This window comes from Oncorhynchus clarkii, chromosome 33 (assembly GCF_045791955.1).
Source record: "Oncorhynchus clarkii lewisi isolate Uvic-CL-2024 chromosome 33, UVic_Ocla_1.0, whole genome shotgun sequence".
In the NCBI taxonomy this organism is placed as follows: domain Eukaryota; kingdom Metazoa; phylum Chordata; class Actinopteri; order Salmoniformes; family Salmonidae; genus Oncorhynchus; species Oncorhynchus clarkii.
In genome coordinates, this window is record NC_092179.1 from 5,495,942 (window position 1) to 5,520,906 (window position 24,965).

Below are 24,965 nucleotides of genomic sequence, written 5' to 3' on the forward strand. Positions count from 1 at the left end.
AAATAGTCTGGGTAGCCATTTGATTAGCTGTTCAGGAGTCTTATGGCTTGGGGGTAGAAGCTATATAGGAGCCTCTTGAACCTAGACATGGCGCTCCGGTACCACTTACCATGCCCTAGCAGAGAGAACAGTCTATGACTAGGGTGGCTGTTCCTTCTCGATAATGCAACAACAATAAGAAATAGTAAAAATGAGAATATGAACAGAAAATAAATGGCAGTAAAAATAGAATCACAAACATTCTGAGCAAACAAAGTAATAAATCACGCAAATATAGCCACAGAAAAGCAAAGTCGAGCAGGAACCGACAAGACGCATGCTCTCCTCAGCGCCGCCATTGTTCTTTCCACTTTTGTCTTTCTTGTAACAAAGGTAAGCACTCCTTCACCCATTGTTTCCAGAATAGATTGGCCAAGTACTGAACTTGTCTCCACCTTCTCCTGGTGTAAAGTAGAGCACTTTTCTCACCAGACGAAGAAGACGCTCCCACATTCCACGATGATGAAAACCAGCAGGAGTGTTGAGGTTCCACTTTATTCCACTTGATAGCAAGACACTCTATCTTGCTGTGGTCCAGAGCGGCCAGTGCTTCTCTGAGCTCTCTTTCAGCTTCAATGAAATTTGTACCATTATTTGTGAGACTACCTTATGTGAGACACTTGACTTTGGCGACACATGGCTTTCGCACAACATTAATACAGGAATTGGTGTCCAATAACGAACTTCAAGGTTTATTGCTCTGCCTGCCATGCAAGTGAAAATGACACCATATCTTTTGACCATATATTAATAATTCATCTGACTGTAAGGGGTGCGCAACTGGTAGCAGGGAAGTCAGACGCCGGCGAGCAGAACTAGGTAATAGCCGGAGCAGTTTAATAGCAAAACCAACGGCATAAAAATAACAAGACATGGGTACAAAACCCGTCGCGCACCAGTCAACACGTGCACAAGCACTTACAATAAACAATCCCACACAAAGACATGGGGGGAACAAAGGGTTAAATACACAACAAGTAATTGAGGGAATTGAAACAAGGTGTGAGGAAAAACAAGACAAAACACATGGAAAATGAAAAGTGGATCGATGATGGCTAGGAGACCGGCGACGCCGACCGCCGAGCTCCGCCCGAACAAGGAGAGGACACGACTTCGGCGGAAGTCGTGACACTGACATCAGAGTGCTCAGCTGAACACTGTATACTGGAAACACTCGGTTTGTTACTTTAACTAAAATATAACCCATCTTTGTTAAACATAAATTCCAAACTTGTTTTTGCACAGATTCCTCAACACGGTTAGCTTTTTACAGCTAGGACCGCTATTTATTTTCCCAGAATCCTGCTTAAAGGACAGGTTAGAGCCTGCTTGAAAGAGCCACTAAGCTGCTAACATTAGCGATCAAGCTAACAAAGTTAGTCCCAGACGAGTTTTCCAATGGAGCCCTCTTTTTCTGGAGAGGTAAACAAACGGTTAAAGCGCTGTAGGAGCTGTATCTACTACACTTTGTTTTGGGATAAACTGGATCACTCAGAGTTCCAATGCAGCAATTGTTTGCTTGCCGAGGATTATAGGCTTGAGGGTGGCTTCCTTGATCACGCAGGTAACGCATGGTAGAATGTTTACCTTTTCTATACCGGTGGCTGGACGGTGTTCACATGTTGGATGAATCTCTGTCTTGACATTTGGCATTATCCAACTGGCCGGTGTTGCCAGGAGTTTGTTCGCCAGGGGAGCCATCTCCAAAACACGTTTTATAATGAGGATGGGATCCACCCAAATCATGTATGTTCTTGGATCCTTTCACAGCATTAATAGGCTGCGTTGAGACTGACTTATCTATGACCCAACCACTGCTCATTTAATCCCTGCCATTGTGTCGCTAAACTGTCATAATGACTAGTACTATGTAGTACTCCCATAGTCTGTTCTGGACTTGTGGACTGAAGAGACCTCTGGTGGCATGTCTTGTAAGGTATGCATTGGGTGTCTGAGCTGTGTGCTAGTCGTTTAAACAGACAGCTCTGTGTAGTAGTCCATTTCTTTTTTTTGCAATTTCCCAAAGTCCCTCTTTGTAGCACTTGACCATTTGACTGAACAGTAGTACAGGTGCAACACAACTAGAGCCTGTAGAACCTGCCTTGCTGATAGTGCTGTTAAGAAGTTAGAGCAGTGCTTTATTATGGACAGACATCTCCTTGGCAGCAGCTAATGGGAATCCATAATAAATACAAAAGCCCCACATTTGTGAAAGGAGGAATGTCAGGACAACAATTCTTTATTGTGGCAAATCTGCCATATTCTGTTCTCCAAACTTCCCGTGGTGATGCCGTCAGATGACACGATCAGAAATAACTTTTCTGCAGGCAGAGTTGGCCCTCATGATACAATACTTCTTTAGAAGTGCAGATAATGTGGTTTCTTCCAGCATGTCCCAGCTGCTTGTGAATGCGCTGTAGGAATCTTTCTCTCTGACTGAAACTAAAGAGTAATAGACCACCCAATGCAGCTCTGACCTTCTGTTTCTACTTCGACTGACTGTACTTGGGAGTCACCAGCAGAGGTCAGTATTTAGTATTTTTTATTTTCCTTCTGAGCTATAGAAGAGTATCTCTGAGTTTAAGAAACCAAGCAACTGAGGCCTTTTAATCTCTGGATCATCTGACGGGATTGAATGGGGGTCCAAATCAGGCTTTGGCCATTCCTCCTCTGACTTTAAGAGAAAGTCTGGGCCCTCTATCCATCTTTTACAAGCCAGAAAGCTGTCAGCCTACAACCCTCTGGAAGCCTCATAAGCAGGATTCTACTTGATGCTGATATATCTCCACTAAGACACTTTTGTGGCTTCTCTTAAGGCTGCTACTTGGTTAGCCACAAAGTTGTGAAATCGTCTCTTCTCACTTTCAATGTCCAAAACCTTGACTGTCCCAGTTGAAGTGACAACTATTTCCTCAACATTCTGTCGACTTGAACCGCCAACACAGCAGCCGTGAGAATGGTAGTCTGCTTCAAGGGAGCGACTCGCTTTTCCCAGCATGAATGAAAGATGTACCGGTTTCTTGTTAACCCTGCTGAAAAAAACAGCATAGGCTGGTGAACAGTCTTTGTTGTGTTTTTGCTGGTGACCATAGGGGTATATTATGTACTGGGTTTGAGGAGTTAGTGGTAACTTTTTTGTCAGTGCTTAGTTCAATTAAGGATAACTGGTCATACGAAAGTGGCTCACCTTTTAGCCAGGTACATTTCTATGACAACAAATCCTTCAGAACTAAGCTGGTTGCTAACTCAAGGCTAACTCAATTTATCCTAAATAAAGTGTCTGGGCCACAAGTTGAGGATCAATGAAATCAGAAACAATCTTTGCGAGAGGAAAGGTGTCATCATCCCCTTCACTGGACACACTCATTTCAAGATGGTGGCAAGCACTTCTTTTTTTGTCTGATCTGTGTTTGTAGCTGAAAAGTTGTGTGGATTTTTGTCTCCATTTACCTTCCTTTCATCTTTCTGTGAACACATTGGACAATAGTGCAATATTACATATAGAGTTAAGGAAACATACAAAACAGGTCTGCTGAAACTTTTGAGGCCTACTTGGATATACCTGGGCACCCTACACTGCACTGGGGTATTATCTGAGCAGATGCCTAACTACTGCTGCTTTCATCCTCCCAAACTGACTTTTTCCAGATTGGTGGCTACCACCTTAAGAGGCTAAAGTGAACGTTTCACATCCGACGAGTGTCCGAGCCGGTGTAGTAGGATTTGATCTTGGTCTTGTAATGAAACTTTTCCTGTTTTTATGGTTTGTCGGAGGGCGTAGCGGGATTTCTTAAAAGCGTCCGGATTAGTGTCCCGCTCATTGAAAGAAGCAGCTCTAGCCTGTAGCTCAGTGATGATATTGGCTGTAATCCATGGGTTGTTGCTTGTAATTAGGTATCAGGAGGATAGAGTGATGGTCAGATTTGCCAAATGAAGGGCGAGGAAGAGCTTTGTATGTGTCTCTGTGTGTGGAATAGGTGGTAGAAATTAGGTAAAACAGATTTCAGTTTTCTTGCATTAATGTCACTGGCCACTAGGAGCACCGCCTCTGAGTGAGCATTGTCTTGTTTTCGTAAGTGTTTTGACGCCGACAGATGGCAGCATCGTGACTAGCTCTTAAGAAACTTTGCTGTATTTTGTTTATTTTACGTTAAAAAAAATGACATTTATTAACTCAGGAAATGTTTTGTCATCACATACAGCCGGGAAGAACTATTGGATATTAGAGCGGCGGTAACTCACCTGTTCTTCCAGCATTATGACCAGGAATACGACTTCCCTGGAGCAGATCCTTCGTTCACTCTCCCCAGAGCAATTTAACTTATTCCAGAGGCCGACCCAAAACAAAAAGCCAGCACGATTCTCAGTACATCACGCAGACAGGAATAAATATCTCCCCCCGGGAAGCAGAAGGGTGGAGGGGTATGCTTCATGATTAACGACTCATGGTGTATTTCTAGGAACATACAGAAACTCAAGTCTTGTTGTTCACCTGACCTAGAATACCTCACAATTAAATGCAGACAGTATGATCTCCCAAGGGATTTCTCCTCCGTCATCGCCACGGCCGCTTACATCCCACTTCAAGCCGAAACCTCAATGGCCCTCGAACTTCACTGGACATTATGCAAACTGGAAACCACATATCCTGAGGCTGCATTTATTGTATCTGGGGATTTTAACCTCTCTGGTACAAGTGGGTCGCTAGCCTCCCAACTCGACAACAGCCAGTGAAATTTCAGGGAGACAAATTCAAAACATCAGAAATCCCATAATTAAAATTCCTCAAACATACAAGTATTATACACCATTTTAAAGATAAACTTCTTGTAAATCCAGCCACAGTGTCCGATTTCAAATAGGCTTTACGGCGAAAGCACACCAAACGATTTTGTTAGGTCAGCACCTAGTCACAGAAAACCATACAGCCATTTTCCAGCCAAGGAGAGGGCTCACAATGTCAGAAATAGTGATTAATTTGGTGATCTTCATCAGATGGCACTCACAGGACTTCATGTTACACAATAAAGGTGTGTTTTGTTCGATAAAGTTTATATTTTTGTCCAAAAACCTCATTTGAAATTGGTGTTTTATGTTCAGAAATGCATTGTCTCAAACAAACATCCAGTGAAAGTGCAGAGAGCCACATCAAATAACAGAAATACTCATCATAAACATTGATAAAAGATACATGTGTTAAACATACGAATACAGATAAACTTCTCCTTAACCTTTTGCGTGTAGGGGGCAGTATTTTCGTTTTTGGCTAAAAAACATACCCATTTTAAACTGCCTATTTCTCAGCCCCAGAAACGAGAATATGCATATAATTGTCAGATTAGGATAGAAAACACTCTAACGTTTCCAAAACTGTCAAAATATTGTCTGTGAGTATAACAGAACTGATATTGCAGGTGAAAACCGGAGGAAAATCCAATCAGGAAGTGCCTCTTATTTTGAAACCTCTCTGTTCCTATGCATGCCTATCCTCCATTTAAAGGGATATCAACCAGATTTTTCTATGGCTTCCCTAAGGTGTCAAAAGTCTTTAGACATAGTTTCAGGCTTTTATTTTGAAAAATGAGCTAGAAAGATCACATTGCGTAAGTGGATAGGTGGGGGCTCTCAGAGTGAGTTTTGCGCAACAGAGTAAAGCGGCCATTGTTTCTCCCTGTCCTATTGAAAAACCTACACTCCCGGTTGATACATTATCGAATATATATTTTAAAAACAACCTGAGGAATGATTATAAAAAACGTTTGACATGTTTCTGTGGACATTATGGTTATTATTTTGAATTTTCGTCTGCGTTGTCGTGATCGCTCTTTCCTGTGGATTTCTGAACATAACGCAACAAACAAAAGTTATATATTTTGGATATAAAAATAATCTTTATGGAACAAAAGGAACATTTGTTGTGTAACTGGGAGTCTCGTGAGTGAAAACATCCGAAGATCAAAGGTAAACAATTAATTTGATTGCTTTTCTGATTTTCGAGACCAAGCTACCTGATACTAAGTGTACTTAATGTTTTGTCATGCGATCGATAAACTTACACAAACGCTTGGATTGCTTTCGCTGTAAAGCATAATTTCAAAATCTGAGACGACCGGTGGATTAACAAAAGGCTAAACTGTGTTTTGCAATATTGCACTTGTGATTTAATGAATATGAATATTGTTGTCATATTATTTGACTGTGGCGCTATGCTATTCAGCGGTTGCTGATGAAAAAAATATACCGCTTAAGGGATGGGTAGCGTCAAGAAGTTAATGCAACCGCTGTGTCAGATTTCAAAAAGTCTTTACAGCGAAAGCACACTTTACGATTATGTTAGGTCAGCTCCTAGCCACAGAAACCCATACATCCATTTTCCAACCAAGAAGAGTGTCACAAAAGTCAGAAATAGCATTAATATTAATCACTTACCTTTGATCTTCATCTGGTGGCACTCCAAGGTTTCCATGTTAGACAACAAATGTTTGTTTTGTTCGATAAAGTTCATCTTTATGTCCAAATTACCTCCATTTTGTTGGTGCATTGTGGCACAATGCACGCTCTCAAAACCAAGATGAAAATTCAAAAAAGTACAATAAAAGATAGTAGAAACAAATGATGTTTAAAATCAATCCTCAGGTTGTTTTTGTCATAAATAATCAATAATATTTCAACCGGACAAAAGCTTCGTCAATGGAAAAGGTAAACAAGAAATGCGCGCTCCCGATCATGTGCTTGGTTCATGTCTGGAAATTTCGACTGTCCTCTCATTGAAAGCGGTGTATCTCCCTCATTTTTCAGAGTAAAAGCCTGAAACAATGCCTAAAGACTCGTCACATGTTAAGGAAGCCATAGAGATCGTGAACTGGGTCCTAAGTCTTTGTATGGTGGATAGGCTTTCAATGGAAAAACAGCCTTTCAAAATAATAGTACTTCCGGGTTGGATTTTCCTCTGGTTTTCGCCAGCCATATCAGTTCTGTTATACTCACATACATTATTTTAACAGTTTTGGAAACTTTAGAGTGTTTTCAATCCAAAACTAATAATTATATATGCATACCCTAGCTTATGGGCCTGAGTAGCAGGCAGCTTAATTTGGGCACTCTTTTTATCCAAAAAGTTATATCAACATATCAAAGGTCATACTTGCGCCATTAAGACAAGGCTTTCACCCGCCCTTCTTTCGGCAAATCTGACCACGACTCCATCTTGCTCCTCCCGTCCTATATTCAGAAACTCAAACGGGAAGTCCCCGTGCTTCGTGCTATTCAACGCTGGTCTGACCAATCGGAATCCACGCTTCAGGATTGTTTTGATCACATGGACTGGGATATGTTCCGAGTAACTTGCGAAAAGAACCTAGACGCATACACGGATACGGTGACTGAGTTCATAAGGAAGTGTATAGAAGATGTAGTACCCACTGTGACTATTAAAACCTACCCTAACCAGAAACCGTGGTTAGATGGTAGCATTCGCACGAAACTGAAAGCGAGAACCACCGCATTTAACCAGGGCAAGGCGACTGGTAATATGGCAGAATATAAACAGAGTAGTTATTCACTCTACAAGGGAAACAAGCTAAACGTCAGTATAGAGAAATTCAACCAAATTCGCAATTCAACAGCTCCGACACGAAAAGTGTGTGGCAGGGACTACAGACTATCACGGACTACAAAAGGAAAATCAGACACTTCGCCGAGACCGCCGTCTTGCTACCGGACAGGCTAAACACATTCTTTGCACGCTTTGAGGATAACACAGTGCCACTGACGCAGCCCGCTACCAAGGACTGTGGGCTCTCCTTCTCCGTGCCCGACGTGAGTAAAACATTTAAACGTGTTAACCCTCGCAAGGCTGCCGGCCCAGACGGCATCCCCAGCCGCGTCCTCCGAGCATGCGCAGACCAGCTGTCTGGTTTGTCTACGGGCATATTCAATCTCTCCCTATCCCTGTCTGCTGTCCCTACATGTTTCAAGATGGTCACCATTGTTCCTGTACGCTAGAAGGCAAAGGTAACTGAATTTAATGACTATCGCCCCATAGCACTCACCTCTGTCATCATGAAATGCTTTGAGAGACTAGTCAAGGATCATATCAACTCTACCTTACCTGCCACCCTAGACCCACTTAAATTTGCCGCCCCAATAGATCCACAGACGATGCAATCAGCATCGCTCTGCACACTGCCCTATCACATCTGGACAAGATGAATACCTATGTAAGAATGCTGTTCATTGACTACAGCTCAGCATTCAACGCCATAGTACCCTCAACTCATCATTAAGCTTGAGGCCCTGGGTCTGAACCCCGCCTAGTGCAACTGAGTCCTGGACTTCCTGATGGGCTGCCTCCAGGTGGTGAAGGTAGGAAACATCACCTCTGCTGATCCTCAACACTGGGTCCTAACAAGGGTGCGTGCACAGCCCCCTCCTGTACTCCCTGTGAACCCAAGTTTGCAGACGACACAACAGTGGTAGGCTTGGTTAGCAATGATGACGAGACAGGGCTCGGAGTGTGGTGCCTGGATAACAACCTCTCACTCAACGTCAACAAAACAAAGGAGATGGTCGTGGACTTCAGGAAACAGCAGAGGGCGTACACCCCAATATACATTGATGGGATCCCAGTGGAGGTGGAAAGCTTCAAGTTCCTTGGCATATACATCACTGACAAACTGAAATTGACCACCCACACAGACAGTGTGGTAAAGGCGCAACAGAGTCTGTTCAACCTCAGGAGGCTAAAATTTGGCTTGTCACCTAAAACCCTCACAAATGTTTACAGATGCACAATTGAAAGCCCCCTGTCGGCCTGTATCACCGCCTTTTATGGTAACTGCACCGCCCACAACCGCAAGGTCTCTCTGGAGAGAGAGAGTGGTGCAAACTACCCGCCCTCCCGGACACCTACAGCACCTGATGTCACAGAAAGCCAAAAAGATCATCAAGGACATCAACCACCCGAGCCACTGCCTGTTCACCCCGCAATCATCCAGAAGACAAGGTCAGTACAGGTGCATCAAAACTGGGACCGAGAGACTGAAAAACAGCTTCCCTCAAGACAATCAGACTGTTAAACAGCCATCTCTAGCACATTAGAGGCTGCTGCCTATAGGCATAGACTAGGAATCACTGGCCACTGTAAGGAATGGAACACTAGTCACTAATCATGTTTACATATCTGGCATAACTCATCTCATATGTGTATCTACTGTATTCTATACTATTCTACGGTATCTTAGTCACTTAATGTTTACTCATCTCATGTGTATGTACTGTTTTCTATACTATTCTACTGTATCTTAGTCCGTTCCTCTCTGACCATGATCATCCATATGTATATGGCCTTAATTCATTCCTACTTAGATTTGTGTGTATTGGTAATATGTTGTGTAATTTGTTGGCTATGACTTGTTAGATATTACTGCACTGTCTTCTCTGTTGGAATCGCCAGTCCATCTGCTGGAGAGTCACAATGTCTTTCGTAGTTGTCACTTTCTCAGCAGCTCTGGATACTGTCTGTTGTAATGGATATGTCAGGCGTACAGATGGTTGTTGCATAGAATAGATGCTTTCGTGGTTGTCAGTATTCTCATACTAGATTTACGTCATTTCCAGCTGCAGACTAGTAATTCTATGTATAGAATTTGTTATTTCTCTGTAGTGATTGATAGTCTCAGAGTTTAACCATTTCCAGCCATGTAGCCAACACTACACACTGTCTGGTCTCCTGGGCCTACAGCGTTGTAGTTCTTAACCATTTCAACATATTTTCTGGTCTTCTACACCATTTGAGACATCCGGCTTATCGTGTGTCCCTTTGACATGAAATGTACATTTCATCATGGGTGGTTTTATACTCTAGAGTAGAAAAGGGTGTCTCTTGATGCCTGATGTATTGTCTGGCTCATGGGGGTGTGGCCACTGACAAGTTCAACTTTATATGAAAATCCATGCTCTCATTTAGAAGGTTAACATCATATTACATCTTTTCACAAATAGTTTAATGTTTAATAACATACGTTTCACAATATTTCGATGTAAACCACATAATTAAGAAGTGTACACAACCAAAGACACAGTAATGAGTGTTTCCTGTCCATCATGAGATTGCCAAATGAAACAAACTCATCATGACTGTCCCTTAAGTGCCCAATATTGTTTACTTGTTCAAACTATTGATGTCCAAGGGTCTTCTTTCTGTGTTCCACAGTTTACATTCCAATCTCGAATACTACAGAGCATAGAGGCAGCGTATTTTATGATTGTCATAAAACAGCAGACTTCCTGCTCTCCCCCTCTACGAGAGAGCATGCTGTAGAGCGGACCCACTGTAACCTGATAATTCAGATCGTCACAGGAGAGTTATGACAAAGGCTACGAAAAATATAGATGAACTCTTTGGTAAATAGTGTGGTCTACAGCTTATCATGAGATATTCTAACTCAGGCGAGCAGAACTTCCAGACACCTTAATATTGCACCAGTTGCTGTTAACAAAGTGACACACACACCCTCTTGAACTTCCCAGATGCAGCCGTTCTGTCCTGCCGATGTATAGAATTAGCATCTAGATTTATATTTACCATGTCCTTTTTCAGCTACGACTCTGAAAAACACTTTGCTAGGATAGTCTCGAATTGAGCTCATGCAGTTGATTCTCAAGTGATTGTACATTCGGCAATAGAACGGAGGGTACAGGCGATTTATCCACTCACCAAAGTAGTCTCATCAGGTATCCCGCACTCAGGCCTCTGTCGTGTTGTCTCCTCCTTCTTCGAGTGTCAGAGAATTGGGCCGCGATAATCAATATGTAATTCGCCTCCGACTCAGTGAAGTAGAAGTCTTCCTCCAAATGGAGGTTAGTGATAGCTATTCTGATGTCCAGAAGATCTTTTCGGTCATGCAATAGAGAGTATGCGGGGAAATATGATATATGGTTCTATGTAGAACCCTTCTTGCTTTCCAAAGAATCCATTGTGCCTTCAAAGAATCATCAAAGAACCCTTTCCTACAAAAACAGCTCATATGATGTTAAAGGCTCTAGGTAGAAACCTTTGCCTTACAAAGAATTCTTCTCTTCCAAAAGGGTTTCTTCAGATCCAAACGGTTCTCTGTAGATGCTGGGGGTTTTACAGCAGGGACACGGCTTAGTTTTTCCTAGAGGGGCTATGACAAAGCATTAAAATATCCTCCTCTCGTCTCCCAGCCCAGTGGGAAAGGAAAGCGTCTCCCTGAAGTCTACTGCATCGTCAGCCACCTGGGATGCTTCCACCTCTTCTCCAAGGTATAGTGTACTGTACTTCAGCCTCCTGGTTGCCACCTCTCATCCTGTTTCCCATCAAGCCCAGGATTCGTGCTGGCAACTCTTCCATTGCTGGCCCATCTCTCTAACCTCTAGGCTACCTGCTGATCTCTCTGTCCTGCCGTGTGTGTGTGTGTCAGGTCCTGGATGAGGTGGAGAGGAGGAGAGCCCTGTCTCCAGCCCTGGTCCAGCCCTTCATGAGGGCCATTATGGAAGCTCCGTTCCCTGCTCCTGGCAGACCCATCACCATTAAAACCTTCCTGCCCGGATCTGGTACTGAGGTAGCTCCTTGATTTTACGTCTCCAAAGAAGACTTCCAATAATATTACATACAGATGCCATGCAAAGTGTTTGAGTTGAAGTGTTCTATACTGCATCAGTTTTGTATTACTTAGTAAAATATGTCTCACTCTCCATTCACTTTGTCTCTCTCTCCTCTTCTCATTATCTTTCTTTCCATGTCACTCCCTGTCTGTTTCTCGCTCCCCCCTTCTTTCACCCACCAATCCACCTGTCTCAGGTAATGGAGCTATGTCGCCCGTCTGACTCTCGTCTGGAGCATGTGGACTTTGAGTGTCTCTTCTCCTGTCTGAGTCTGCGTCTGCTACTCAGGGTCTTTGGTTCTCTACTGCTGGAACGTAGGGTCATCTTCACTGCAGACAAACTCAGGTGTGATGCCATTAGCCTGATAGGCTACCCAGCTACTGTATGGCAAAATTAATAAGTAGAAATCAAAACAATTTGAGGTATTATTTGACAATTTTATTTCAAAGCATCCCCAAAGAGGGTAGTGAAGCTGGGACTGTGGATTTTATAGCTGAGAGGAAAAACACAAGACAGAATAAACAGAGAAAATAAAATAGTGGCTCAGCCTCATGGTTCAAATGTTTTTCTTCAATGTGACAGGGAGATAATGAGTGATGCCTGCTGTTGTGTTGATTCTGTCCCTTTTAGAAACTGTTTATTTCTCTTTGGAAATAGCCTGTGAGAGCCAGAGATTAATAGGGTCACTGGGGTCAGTGTAGTAGAGAAGAGGTATGCAGAATGGAATGACATAGTTGTCCTAGAGCTGGGTTCCCCAACTGGCAGTCCACGGGTGATTATGGTAGAACATTTTACATTGATGGACATAAAAGACTAAAAAATAAAAGCAAATCAGCTTGAAGTAATTTTATTTGAGAAAATCTGTTCCACAGTATTCCCACGCATAATAGAGAGATATACACTGAGTATACCATACATTGCACACACACACCCACACCATATTTTTGTTTGCCCTCAGAACAGACACAATTCATCGGGGCATGGACTGTACAAGGTGTCGAAAGTGTTCCACAAGGATGTTGGCCCATGTTGAATCCAATGCTTCCCACAGTTGTCAAGTTGGCTGGATGTTCTTTGGGTGGTGGACCATTCTTGATACACACGGGAAACTGTTGAGCATTAAAAACCCAGTAGGGTTACAGTTCTTGACACAAACTGTTGCGCCTGGTTTGTCTTGCCCACACACCATTTGAAAGGCATATATACACAATCCGTCTCAGGGCTTAAAAATCCTTCTTTCACCTGTCTTCTCCACTTCATCTACACTGTTTGAAGTGGATTTAACAAGTGCCATCAATAAAGGATCATAGCTTTCACCTGGATTCAACTGGAATGGAAAGAGCAGGTGTTTTGTATACTCAGTGCACGTGATCGTATACAAATGTAAGTACGTTTGAAATGATTGGGTTTTAGTCAAATGTTATATCTGCTTGGGCTACTTGTGGTTAATTTCCAGTTGACAAATTATTTGTAATTATGTTCAGGCCCCCTGACCATCCGCTCAAAATCAAATCAAATGAAATGTCATTGGTTACATACACATATTTAGAAGATGCTATTGCAGGTGTAGAGAAATGTTTGTGTTCCTAGCTCCAACAGTGCAGTAGTATCTAACAATTCACAACAATACACACACATCTAAAAGTAAAAGAATGGAATTAAGAAATACAGTGGGGAGAACAAGTATTTGATACACTGCCGATCTTGCAGGTTTTCCTACTTACAAAGCATGTAGAGGTCTGTAATTTTTATCATAGTTACACTTCAAAAAATCCAGAAAATCACATTGTATGATTTTTAAGTAATTAATTTGCATTTTTTTGCTTGACATAAGTATTTGATACATCAGAAAAGCAGAACTTAATATTTGGTACAGAAACCTTTGTTTGCAATTACAGAGATCATACGTTTCCTGTAGTTCTTGACCAGGTTTGCACACACTGCAGCAGGGATTTTGGCCCACTCCTCCATACAGACCTTCTCCAGATCCTTCAGGTTTCGGGGCTCTCGCTGGGCAATATGGACTTTCAGCTCCCTCCAAAGATTATCTATTGTGTTCAGGTCTGGAGACTGGCTAGGCCACTCCAGGACCTTGAGATGCTTCTTACGGAGCCACTCCTTAGTTGCCCTGGCTGTGTGTTTTGGGTCATTGTCATGCTGGAAGACCCAGCCACGACCCATCTTCAATGCTCTTACTGAGGGAAGGAGGTTGTTGGCCAAGATCTCGCGATACATGGCCCCATCCATCCTCCCCTCAATACGGTGCAGTCGTCCTGTCCCCTTTGCAGAAAAGCATCCCCAAAGAATGATGTTTCCACCTCCATGCTTCACGGTTGGGATGGTATTCTTGGGGTTGTACTCATCCTTCTTCTTCCTCCAAACACGGCGAGTGGAGTTTAGACCAAAAAGCTCTATTTTTGTCTCATCAGACCACATGACCTTCTCCCATTCCTCCTCTGGATCATCCAGATGGTCATTGGCAAACTTCAGATGGGCCTGGACATGCGCTGGCTTGAGCAGGGGGACCTTGCGTGCGCTGTAGGATTTTAATCCATGACGGCATAGTGTGTTACTAATGGTTTTCTTTGAGACTGTGGTCCCAGCTCTCTTCAGGTCATTGACCAGGTCCTGCCGTGTAGTTTTGGGCTGATCCCTCACCTTCCTCATGATCATTGATGCCCCACGATTTGAGATCTTGCATGGAGCACCAGACCGAGGGTGATTGACCTTCATCTTGAACTTCTTCCATTTTCTAATAATTGCGCCAACAGTTGTTGCCTTCTCACCAAGCTGCTTGCCTATTGTCCTGTAGCCCATCCCAGCCTTGTGCAGGTCTATAATTTTATCCCTGATGTCCTTACACAGCTCTCTGGTCTTGGCCATTGTGGAGAGGTTGGAGTCTGTTTGATTGAGTGTGTGGACGGGTGTCTTTTATACAGGTAACGAGTTCAAACAGGTACAGTTAATACAGGTAATGAGTGGAGAACAGGAGGGCTTCTTAAAGAAATACTAACAGGTCTGTGAGAGCCGGAATTTTTACTGGTTGGTAGGTGATCAAATACTTATGTCATGCAATAAAATGGTAATGAATTACTTAAAAATCATACAATGTGATTTTCTGGATTTTTGTTTTAGATTCCGTCTCTCACCGTTGAAGTGTACCTATGATAACAATTACAGACCTCTACATGCTTTGTAAGTAGGAAAACCTGCAAAATCGGCAGTGTATCAAATACTTGTTCTCCCCACAATAAGACAAAAAAACTGAACTTGAGCATGCATAACTATTCACCCCCAAAGTCAATACTTTGTAGATCCACCTTTCTTTACAATTACAGCTGCAAGTCTCTTGGGGTATGTCTCTATAAGCTTGGCACATCTAGCCACTGGGATTTTTGCCCATTCTTTAAGGCAATACTGCTCCAGCTCCTTCAAGTTTGATAGGTTCTGCTGGTGTACATCAATCTTTAAGTCATACGACAGACTCTCAATTGGATTGAGGTCTGGGCTTTGACTAGGCCAATCCAAGACATTTAAATGTTTCCAAATAAACATCTTGAGTGTTGCTTTAGCAGTATGCTTAGGGTCATTGACCTGCTGGAAGGTGAACCTCTTTCCCAGTCTCAAATATCTGGAAGACTGAAACGGGTATCCCTCAAGAATTTCCCTCTATTTAGCGCCATCCCATCATTCCTTCAATTCTGACCAGTTTCCCAGTCCCTGCCGATGAAAAACATCCCCACAGCATGATGCTGCCACCACCATGCTTCACTGTGGGGATGGTATTCTCGGGGGGTGATGAGAGGTGTTGGGTTTGCGCCAGACATAGCGTTTTCCTTGATGGCCAAAAAGCTCAATATTAGTCTCATCTGACTAGAGTACCTTCTTCCATATGTTTAGGGAGTCTCCCAAACGCCTTTTGGCGAACAACAAATGTGTTTGCTTATTGTTTTCTTTGGACTTTATTGAACTAATAATGTGACTTCTGAAGGTAATTGGTTGCACAAGATCCTATTTAGGGGTTCATAGCAAAGGGGGTGAATACACGCATCAATGCGTGCACCACTTTCCAGGTTTGAAATTTTTTTTAAGTACTTTTTTTCACTTCACCAATTTGGACTATTTTGTGTCCATTACATGAAATCCAAATAAAATCCATTTAAATTACAGGTTGTAATGCAACAAAATAAGGAAAATGCCAAGACGGATTAATACTTTTTGCATGGCACTGTAAATACTAGGATGAGCAATGTTTGAGTGGCATTGACTAAAATACAGCAGAGAACAGTAAATACATATGAAATGAGTAACCCAGTATGTAAACATAATTAAAGTGGCTAATCAAATTTTATTTCTCACATTCACTAGAATACAACCACCTTCCCTTGAAATGCTTACTTGCAAGCCCTTAAGAAAATATTAACTAAAGTAAAAAAGCAAAAGTAACACAATAAATAGGGCTATATACAGGGGGTACCGGTACCGAGTCAATGTGCACGGGAACAGATTAGTCAAGGTCATTTGTACATGTAGGTAGGGGTAAAGTGACTATGTGTAGATAATAAACGGTGAGGAGCAGCAGTGTAAAAACAAAGGGGGTGTCAATGTAAATTGTCAGGGTGGCCATTTGATTAATTGTTCATCAGTCTTCATGGCTTGGGGGTAGAAGCTGTTAAGGAGCCTTTTGGACCTAAACTTGGCACTCCGGTACCACTTGCCATGCCGTAGCAGAGAAAACAGTCTATGACTTGGGTGACTGGAGTCTTTGATCCTTTTTTGGGCTTTCCTGTGACACCGCCTAGTATATAGGTCCTGGATAGCAGGAAGCTTGGCCATAGTAATGTACTGGGATGTACGCACTACCCTCTGTAGTGCCTTACGGTCAGATGCTGAGCAGTTGCCATACCAGGCGGCGACGCAAATGGTCAGAATGCTCTTGATGGTGCAGCTGTATAACTTTTTGAGGATCTGGGGACCCATGACAAATATGTTGTGGGCCCTCTTCACGACTGTCTTGGTGTGTTTTGACCATGATAGTTAGTTGGTGATGTGGACAACAAGGAACTTGAAACTCTCGACCCGCTCCACTACAGTCCTGTCGATATTAATGGGGGCCTGTTCAGCCCTCCTTTTCCTGTAGTCCACGTTCAGCTCCTTTGTCTTGCTCACATTGAGGGAGAGGTTTATGTCCTGGCACCACCAGGTCTCTGACCTCCTCCCTTTAGGCTGTCTCGTCATTGTTGGTAATCAAGCTTACTACTGTGGTATCGTCTGCAAACTTGATGATTGAGTTAGAGGTGAGCTTGGCCATGCAGTCATGGGTGAACAGGGAGTACAGGAGGGTGCTGAGCATGCACCCTTGTGGGGCCCACGTGTTGAGGATCTGTACCTGTACCTGGAAAGGTTCAGACCCAGGTCCCGAGCTTAATGATGAACTTGGAGGGTACTATGGTGTTGACTGTTGAGCTGTAGTCAATGACAGCATTCTTACATAGGTATTCCTCTTGTCCAGATGGGATAGGGCAGTGTGCAGTGCAATGGTGATTGCATCCTCTGTGGATCTATTGGGGCGGTATGCAAATTGAAGTGGGTCTAGGGTGTCAGGTAAGGTGGAGGTGATATGATCCTTAACTAGTCTCTCAAAGCACATCATGATGACAGAAGTGAGTGCTACAGGGCGATAGTCATTTAGTTAAGTTACCTTTGCTTTCTTGGGTACAGGAACAATGGTGGACATCTTGAAGCAAGTGGGGACAGCAGACTGGGGTAGGGAGAGATTGAATATGTCTGTAAAGACTCCAGCCTGCTGGTCTGCACATGCTCTGAGGATGTGGCTAGGCATACTGTCTGGATGGCAGCCAAGCAAGGGTTAATACGCTTAAATGCCTTACTCACGTCGGCCATGGAGAACGAGAGCCCAAAGTTCTTGGTAGCGGACCACGTCGGTGGCACTGTTATCCTCAAAGCAGACGAAGGTGTTCAGCTTGTCATGGGAGCAAGACGTCGGTGTCTACTACGCAGCTGGTTTTCAATTTGTAATCCGTGATTGTCTGTAGACCCTGCCACATATCTGAGCTGTTGAATTATGACTCCATTTTGTCTCTGTACTGACGTAATGCCTGTTTGATTGTCTTACGGAGGGAATAATTACACTGTTTGTATTCATCCATATTCCCAGTCAACTTGCCGTGGTTAAATGCTGTGGTTCACACTTTCGGTTTTCCGCGAATGCTGGTCAGACCAGCGTTGAATAGACCTTAGCACGGGTACTTCCTGTTCGAGATTCTGCCTATAGGAAGGCCGGAGCAGAATGGAGTCGTGATCTGATTTGCCGAAGGGTGGGCAGGGGAGGGCCTTGTAGCCATCCTGGAAGGGAAAGTAACAATGGTCGAGTTTTTGTAGTGCAAGTACTACAGGCAACGTGTTGATAGAACTTCAGCAGTGTTTCCCAGCTACAATAAATAAATATTTGACACCACACTTTCTTACTAGTGGTGAAAATACTCATACAAACTTTTTAAAGAGCAACTGATGGCAATAAACATCTTCTCTGGTACAAAATGGCCTATGTGTCATCAATATGAGTCATTAAAATGTATTTTAGTGTCAAAATTGACTAAAAAGTTTAAATATATAAAACAGATTTGCGAGATATTTAGGAGAGAAAAAAATTGTCACAGAATGAAGGGTAACCATAAAAGTTTATTTGGGGCTGTTTTTTCCCAATCCTGCTCACATGCCCGCAGCACCCAATTTAATCATCAATTTGCAACGCAGCTGCATGCGACCCGAACGTATTGCCCATGGTCAATTTGGTTTGACATAATCCATACGGGGCTAGTTACGGACCATCAGTACATTACACAATGTACATGGGACAATATTTTTCAATGTCAATAGCTCCAGATTTCAATGACTTAACCTCAAACCAAATATCAATTTAAAAAATGCATATACAAATATTGAAAGCATGTAGCCCTTTCCTGCATTGAAATGACCAAAATAATAAACATTATTTTTAAAAATCTGGTGTTTCTATTTCAAACAGTTTTGTTATAGTTCAGTCTATAGTGTAATATTGGAATGAAAACAAAAAATAGAATACAAATCAACTCTACATCTGACATGGTACAGGTGTTTTCCTTTTTTTAAGCCCAGAACTATGTGTGTGAGGTATGCTTTTGATTCAAAGTAGATTTGTTTAAGACTACCAAGAAACACTGTGTGACCCTGATTTAGCCCACTGTAGTAAAGGGCTATTAATGAGACAACTTAAAGGTGTGCAACTGTTTACATTGTGTAATTTATTGATGGTCCCTAACTTGCCTTGGAGCTAGACGTCCAAGGTCAAACCAACTCTGCCACGGTCACATACCAGCAGACTGAAGCTAATTGGCAAAATAAGTTGTCTAACCTAGGCAACTTCAAGACAGGTTAGACTGTTTAAAGTTAGTCTTTCACCCTTCTAGATAACTCTGTACTGTTTTGGCACAGTGAATGTACAAACGCTTGCCACACACACACACACACGAGGTCACCCACATTAAACCAAACCCCAAAGACAACTTTCATTTGGCTACGGTCGTGGCCGCTGCATTTCTTAATGAGCAAGCAAAAAACTAGGCCAAATCAGAATGTTCAGTACCCATTTAATGACCCTGTTTTAGTGTGCAGCAAAGAATACAGCAAGTATATCATCAAACCTGTTGTGATTCAAATTGGAGGATAACTAGCTAACTGTTTGAACTTGAATCACTTACCATTTCTCTTCTCTGCAGTACTCTGTCTCAGTGCTGCCATGCGGTGGTGGCTCTACTCTACCCGTTCACCTGGCAGCACACCTACATCCCCGTACTGCCCCCTGCCATGCTGGACATAGTGTGTACCCCCACCCCCTTCATCGTAGGGCTACTGTCCAGCTCCCTCCCTCAGCTCACAGAGCTACCCCTAGAGGAGGTGAGAATACAACCCCAGTCTGGTGGTCGAAACTAAACAGGAGAATATATGTACTGTAGATATGTTTTGGGGTTCTGTAATCCACAAGAAAGTTTGATGGCAAGGACTCACACACCCTGTCTGCCTTCCCTACTCTCCAGGTTCTGGTGGTTGACCTTGGAAACAGTCGCTTCCTCAGACAGGTACTCTTTCTTCACTGATTACCCTGAAAGACACAAATTTAGCCTAGTTCTGGACTCAAATGCAGCTTCATTGAGTACACTTAATCTAAGTCTATGATATTTAGCTAATCATGTATACTGTATTTCTCTTGAATTCCCATGTCAGCTGGATGATGAGGACACTATCCTGCCTTCTAAACTCCAGTCAGCCCTAGAGACAGTCCTGGAGAGGAGAAGAGAACTGGCGTCAGAGCGAGGAGGAGACGGTCCTAATGGTACAATTATACTGTTGTGATAACCCGCGCAACTGCTGCAGTAGAGAACCAGAGAGAAAATTGACTCCTTTGATTACTTGTGATTGGCCGACGACAACAACAACAAGCTACACATGCCATTTTTGTGAAAAACCTGAGCAGCGGCATAATATGGCACTAGCCTCTGGCTCTGTGTGCCGTGGCAAACAAGTTAGGAGATCAATGGAAGATGAACTAAAATGACGTTATTAAAGTTAATGAGAAAAGGATAGGCTACAATGACCAAGAGCCAACAGGTAGGCTGCTACTTAATACTATGAATGGAGTTGTTGTAATTGTGTAGGATGGGGAAAGAGCAGCCTCAGTTAGCCTACCCTGCTAGCTAGGTTACGTAGCTTTTCTTCTGGGTTTGACGCAGTCAAAACAGTTACTATGGAATCAGATTGATGATAAATAACCTAGAAGTTAGCAGCTAGAAGTTAGTAACTAGTGTGATTCAGCTTGGTTGCTGCTGTCTCTCTTCCTCCTCCAAGCTGCCTGCACCTCACGCTACTTACACACACTGCATGCACAGTGCCTCCCCCGCCTGCTGCTAGAATTCCTCTCTCCCTCGGCTCTCGGCTTGTGCATTAACAGCTTAAGTTAATAGCCTACCTTAACTTGAATTAAACGCTGAGTCTCAAATAGCCGACTGTCCCTTTGAATAGCCGGGCAATAGCACACATTTCAGCAAATAAACGCCTCTTTCAAATAAATGCCGGCAAGTAAGAACTGCTGAAATGCACAGTCAAAGAGGAGAATAATTATTCTGGCAAGGAACCTTATTTTTCCTTCTCGAAATAGAGGCATACTAAGACAAAAGAAATGTGACCATGTGTAAATGCATTAGTGCAGCAAATATTAGTCCTCTGTGGCTCAGTTAGTAGAGCATGGTGCTAGATTGATTAAAATTCTGGAATGAAACAATTAAGTATGCAAATTTGCTAAACCTGTGTGCATTAAGGATATAGATGCCTGGCTCAAATAGAAGCGTGTCTCTAAGTGCCTGTTGTGTTTAGTGATATAAGCAAATAAACACCAGGCAATTAATATAAGTTTTATTGTCGCTAAAAATGGACTTTTCCTCTGGTTCCCTCACTTGGATGGCTCAGATCAGGTCTGGGCCTGACCGGGTCTATACAGGGCTGGGTCTAGTTGTCCTCAGTGCCATTTGGACCGGGTCTCCATGTTTATTTATTCAGGTAGGGTCCGTGGAGGACATCCCCGGGTCCATCTCGGAACTGGAGTAACTTTTTAGACCCTCGAGATCATTTGTTTGAGGGAGACAGACCAGTGTTTGGACTGTAGCAATTTTGACTCTCTCTCTCACTCTCTCACACAGACTCTGGCCACCTCAGCACCGTTGTGTCCGAGGCCTTTGTGCGTTTCTTTGTAGAACTCGTCAGCCACTATCCACTCTTCATCACCCAAAGGGAGGTTGAGGCCTCCTCCCCCATCCCTTCTTCTTTCCAACGCGAGTCCTTCCGTAAGTCTGTCTCGTCTAAGAGTATGAGACAGTTCCTGGAGGTCTTCATGGAGACACAGATGTTTGGACTGTTCATCCAGGAGAGAGAGCACCACAGACAGGCACTGAGAGGTACGGGTCAAAGTTCAGATTCAAAGCTTTATTGTCTAACTTTAGATAACACAAAGTTTGTTTGTTTTTCTACAGGACTGTTTGAGGTGAGGGTGCACGAGTATTTGGATTCAATTCATGGTAATGAGCATCGCAGGGTTAACAAGTTCCTCAAAGGACTGGGTAAGGATTCCAACATTACATAGGAGAGTATGAACTGAGTGTTAATGGAGTGTGAGAAGACAAGCTGGTGCTCATATTGTTTAAGTATGTACCTGTGCTTAAAGCTGGCATGTTTTTTGTTGTTTTTTTACCTCCAGGAAATAAAATGAAATTCCTGTCCAAAAAGTGATCCCCTCTCGACCGATAATCTGTTAAACCAGTAGCCTACATGCAGATGAAGATGGGACTGGACACATTAATGACTGAAGAACCAAGAGACCAACTGACAATGAGTTTATTGTGACTGAGGCCATGTCTAGACTTGACAGTTAATGCAGTTTTTGTATTCTGATCATGGAGTTATGATCATGGAATTTCAAATAAATAATTACATTTTATATAATTGTATTTAACCAGGGAAAAACGCATTGAGACCTAGGTCTCATTTGCACATGTAACATGTAACAATACAGAACACCAAATTTAATAAATATAAAATATTATATAAACAATCAAACTAAAACAAACACATTTATATATAAAAAAAAATCCCCAGCCTTTCTCCTAAATTGACCCAGAGACAACAGCACATTCAAATGATTATTCCACATGATAGGGGCCTGGTAGGAAAAGGCAGATTTACCCAACTCTATGGATACACGTGGAGTCTCCATCAGTAACCAACCCTGTGATCTAATGTTGTAATCCGCATTTCCATATTTCAACAATGCTGTTAAGTAAATTGGTAGTTTTATTGAGTAAGGCTTCATAAATAAAAACAGAATAATGAAGTGACCTCTGTGTTTTTAGCTAGGTCCAACCAACATAATGATAAAGGATATAATGGTGAGTGTCAAAACTGTCAGATGTTATAAAACAAAGTGTGCTATGATAAATTGTGTCCAAGGGCTTCAAAACACTGGAAGCAGTATTCATGTATTTAATATCACCATAATCTATAACAGGAATAAATGTAGCCTGAATGGTCTGTTTTCTACTATTTAAATGAAAGGCTAGCCCTATTCCTATTAAGCCCAACTTAATTATTAATTTATTGACTAACTCGTCAACATGCTTTTTAAAAGATAGCATGCATCTACACCTACATTTAAATGTGTCTACTGTGTCCACACTTTGTTCTGGCTTGCATTTATGAGGCCAGCAAACACGTTCCTCAAACGCTAGAAACATATTTCCTCCAACATTATAATGAAAAGGTAGCCATCTCTGAACACAATCAGACCACCTGTCTTTTCAATCCGATCCTCATATTCTGATAGCAGAAGTCACATGTAAGTGTCAAGTGTAGACATGCCCTCAGGGACACATGAAGCCTGCAGTGTGTACATGATAGACTCAACAGAGAGAATCCTGTATACTGGGAGACTGTATAGCACAGCCTGTAGAGAGACTGGTATTGTACTGTATAGTGTACTTATCCAGTCTAAATGATCCAAACTGCATTTGAGGCCACATGAGGGCAGTAGTTCATTTTATTTTAACATGTATAATGTAATTGCTATGAGTGTGTCTGATTTGATGAATACAGATACGTTTCCCTGACCATTGTTCTTGTTGTGAATGAGACTCTGGCCAGAATGCAATCAGATTGAACGTTAGCCAGCATTGACCGATATCCGCATGGCAAATGTATTGGTGGTGTTGGAGGTGTAACTGCAGTATGAGCTGACATATCGTGAGCGGCTGCTCTTGTGTGTCACAAACCACTCCGTTATTTATTATACCTATTGCGTTAGAAGTTCAAAACTGCGCTAGAAAGTGAAGGCTCTATCAATCTTCGAAATAATGACTCTCAAATGTCAAACCATTGATGTTAGGCTAATGCATGTTGTCATGTTAATTTGGATGGGGGGGATTTATGCCTATCAATATACATTTTGTTTTTGAATTTGTAAAGTGGCTGTATGGGATTTGTCGGATTATAGTCAGGTGTGGTTTCATTGCATCCAATGGCAGTCTGCAATAAATTAACGCAATAAACTGCTTGTGGATTTGACAGCTCTAACGCAATTCCACCTCAGATACCGTCAAAACAACTCTATGCGGATGTCAAACTGATTGAAACCTGCCCTCTGACTGGATAATTATTTGCGGACAAAACCAACAGCTTTTGTTTCCCTTGAATTCCTTGGTTTATTTCAGTGTTGTGTACAATAAATGTAAGTACATTGAGGGTCTAAAAAACGGACAACTTAAAATGTACTGTATGAAGTTGAAGATGCATACTCATTCCTAGCATGCATGTTTGTCAGCCTACATATTCAACAGGCTACCTGGGCTAAGGGAAGGTGCTGGGGATAGGTGTTGTACTGGGCATGTTTCTGGAGAGTAGGAGGAGAGGAGAGTCCATATGGTGACAGCTGATGGATGTCCATACAGCTGTCGTGTTGGACCTGGACATGAAACCCCTCCAGAGCTAATGCGGCATTCATGTCATGTTGGAAACTCTGAAAATTCCAACTTGCTAACCTAGCAGGAAGAGTTGGTGAGTTTCCCGCTTGGGAGATACCAGAATCAACCAATAGGAAATAACTTGCGTTCATTTTAACTCAGAGGTCCTGAGTTTCCAACATAACATGAATGTGGCATAATGCCCTGCCTTTCTGCCATTCTAAACAAGCACAGCTTCAGTCTGCCACATAGACGTCTTCCTGCCACCTTTAAGCCTGCTAGCTAAGGAAAGCATTACATAACACAGATGCTGACTGCTGAGTATACTGTTGTATTGTCTCAGCCTCACGTCTTTACCCTTTGCCCGGTGAGCCAGCCTGTATGCCCCAAGGAAATTCCACATCGACACAACAAACTCACAGCCACAAGTTTGCACCGTAAAGCTGTCAGAGGATAACAAGAAATAATTGTACCATCAAATCAGACAGTGACGTCCATTAACATGCCTCAAACTCCTCCCAGGATGCAATGAAATATCACAATGTTTTGAAGAATCATCTGTTGAAAAAAGTCTGTTGACAGATGTTTGCCTCATTCCACGATAAAATTCTCTCTCTCTATAGCAGCCAGGTTGCTACCTGGTTATTCTATCCATGGCAGCATACCTGCAGTGCAGCCACCTGTCTGTTTGTCAGCATGTCAGTTGTGGATTACTAACAAGGACTCCTGGTTCTTAAT

General features: G+C 42.6%; 1 protein-coding gene across 1 annotated transcript in view; it reads left to right on the plus strand.

Annotated features, from left to right (window-relative positions):
* The window catches only part of LOC139393063 (DENN domain-containing protein 2A-like), a 48,432-nt gene extending 24,379 nt beyond the window's left edge, over positions 1 to 24,053 (plus strand). Inside the window, exons 11-18 of the mRNA XM_071141401.1 lie at positions 11,248 to 11,325; positions 11,484 to 11,624; positions 11,864 to 12,012; positions 19,446 to 19,623; positions 19,764 to 19,805; positions 19,951 to 20,059; positions 21,420 to 21,836; positions 21,974 to 24,053. Coding sequence (XP_070997502.1) covers positions 11,248 to 11,325; positions 11,484 to 11,624; positions 11,864 to 12,012; positions 19,446 to 19,623; positions 19,764 to 19,805; positions 19,951 to 20,059; positions 21,420 to 21,836; positions 21,974 to 22,005 — 1,146 coding nt within the window. The 3' untranslated portion in view covers positions 22,006 to 24,053. The remainder of the gene's footprint in view (positions 1 to 11,247; positions 11,326 to 11,483; positions 11,625 to 11,863; positions 12,013 to 19,445; positions 19,624 to 19,763; positions 19,806 to 19,950; positions 20,060 to 21,419; positions 21,837 to 21,973) is intronic.
* Positions 24,054 to 24,965: the final 912 nt, after the last annotated feature.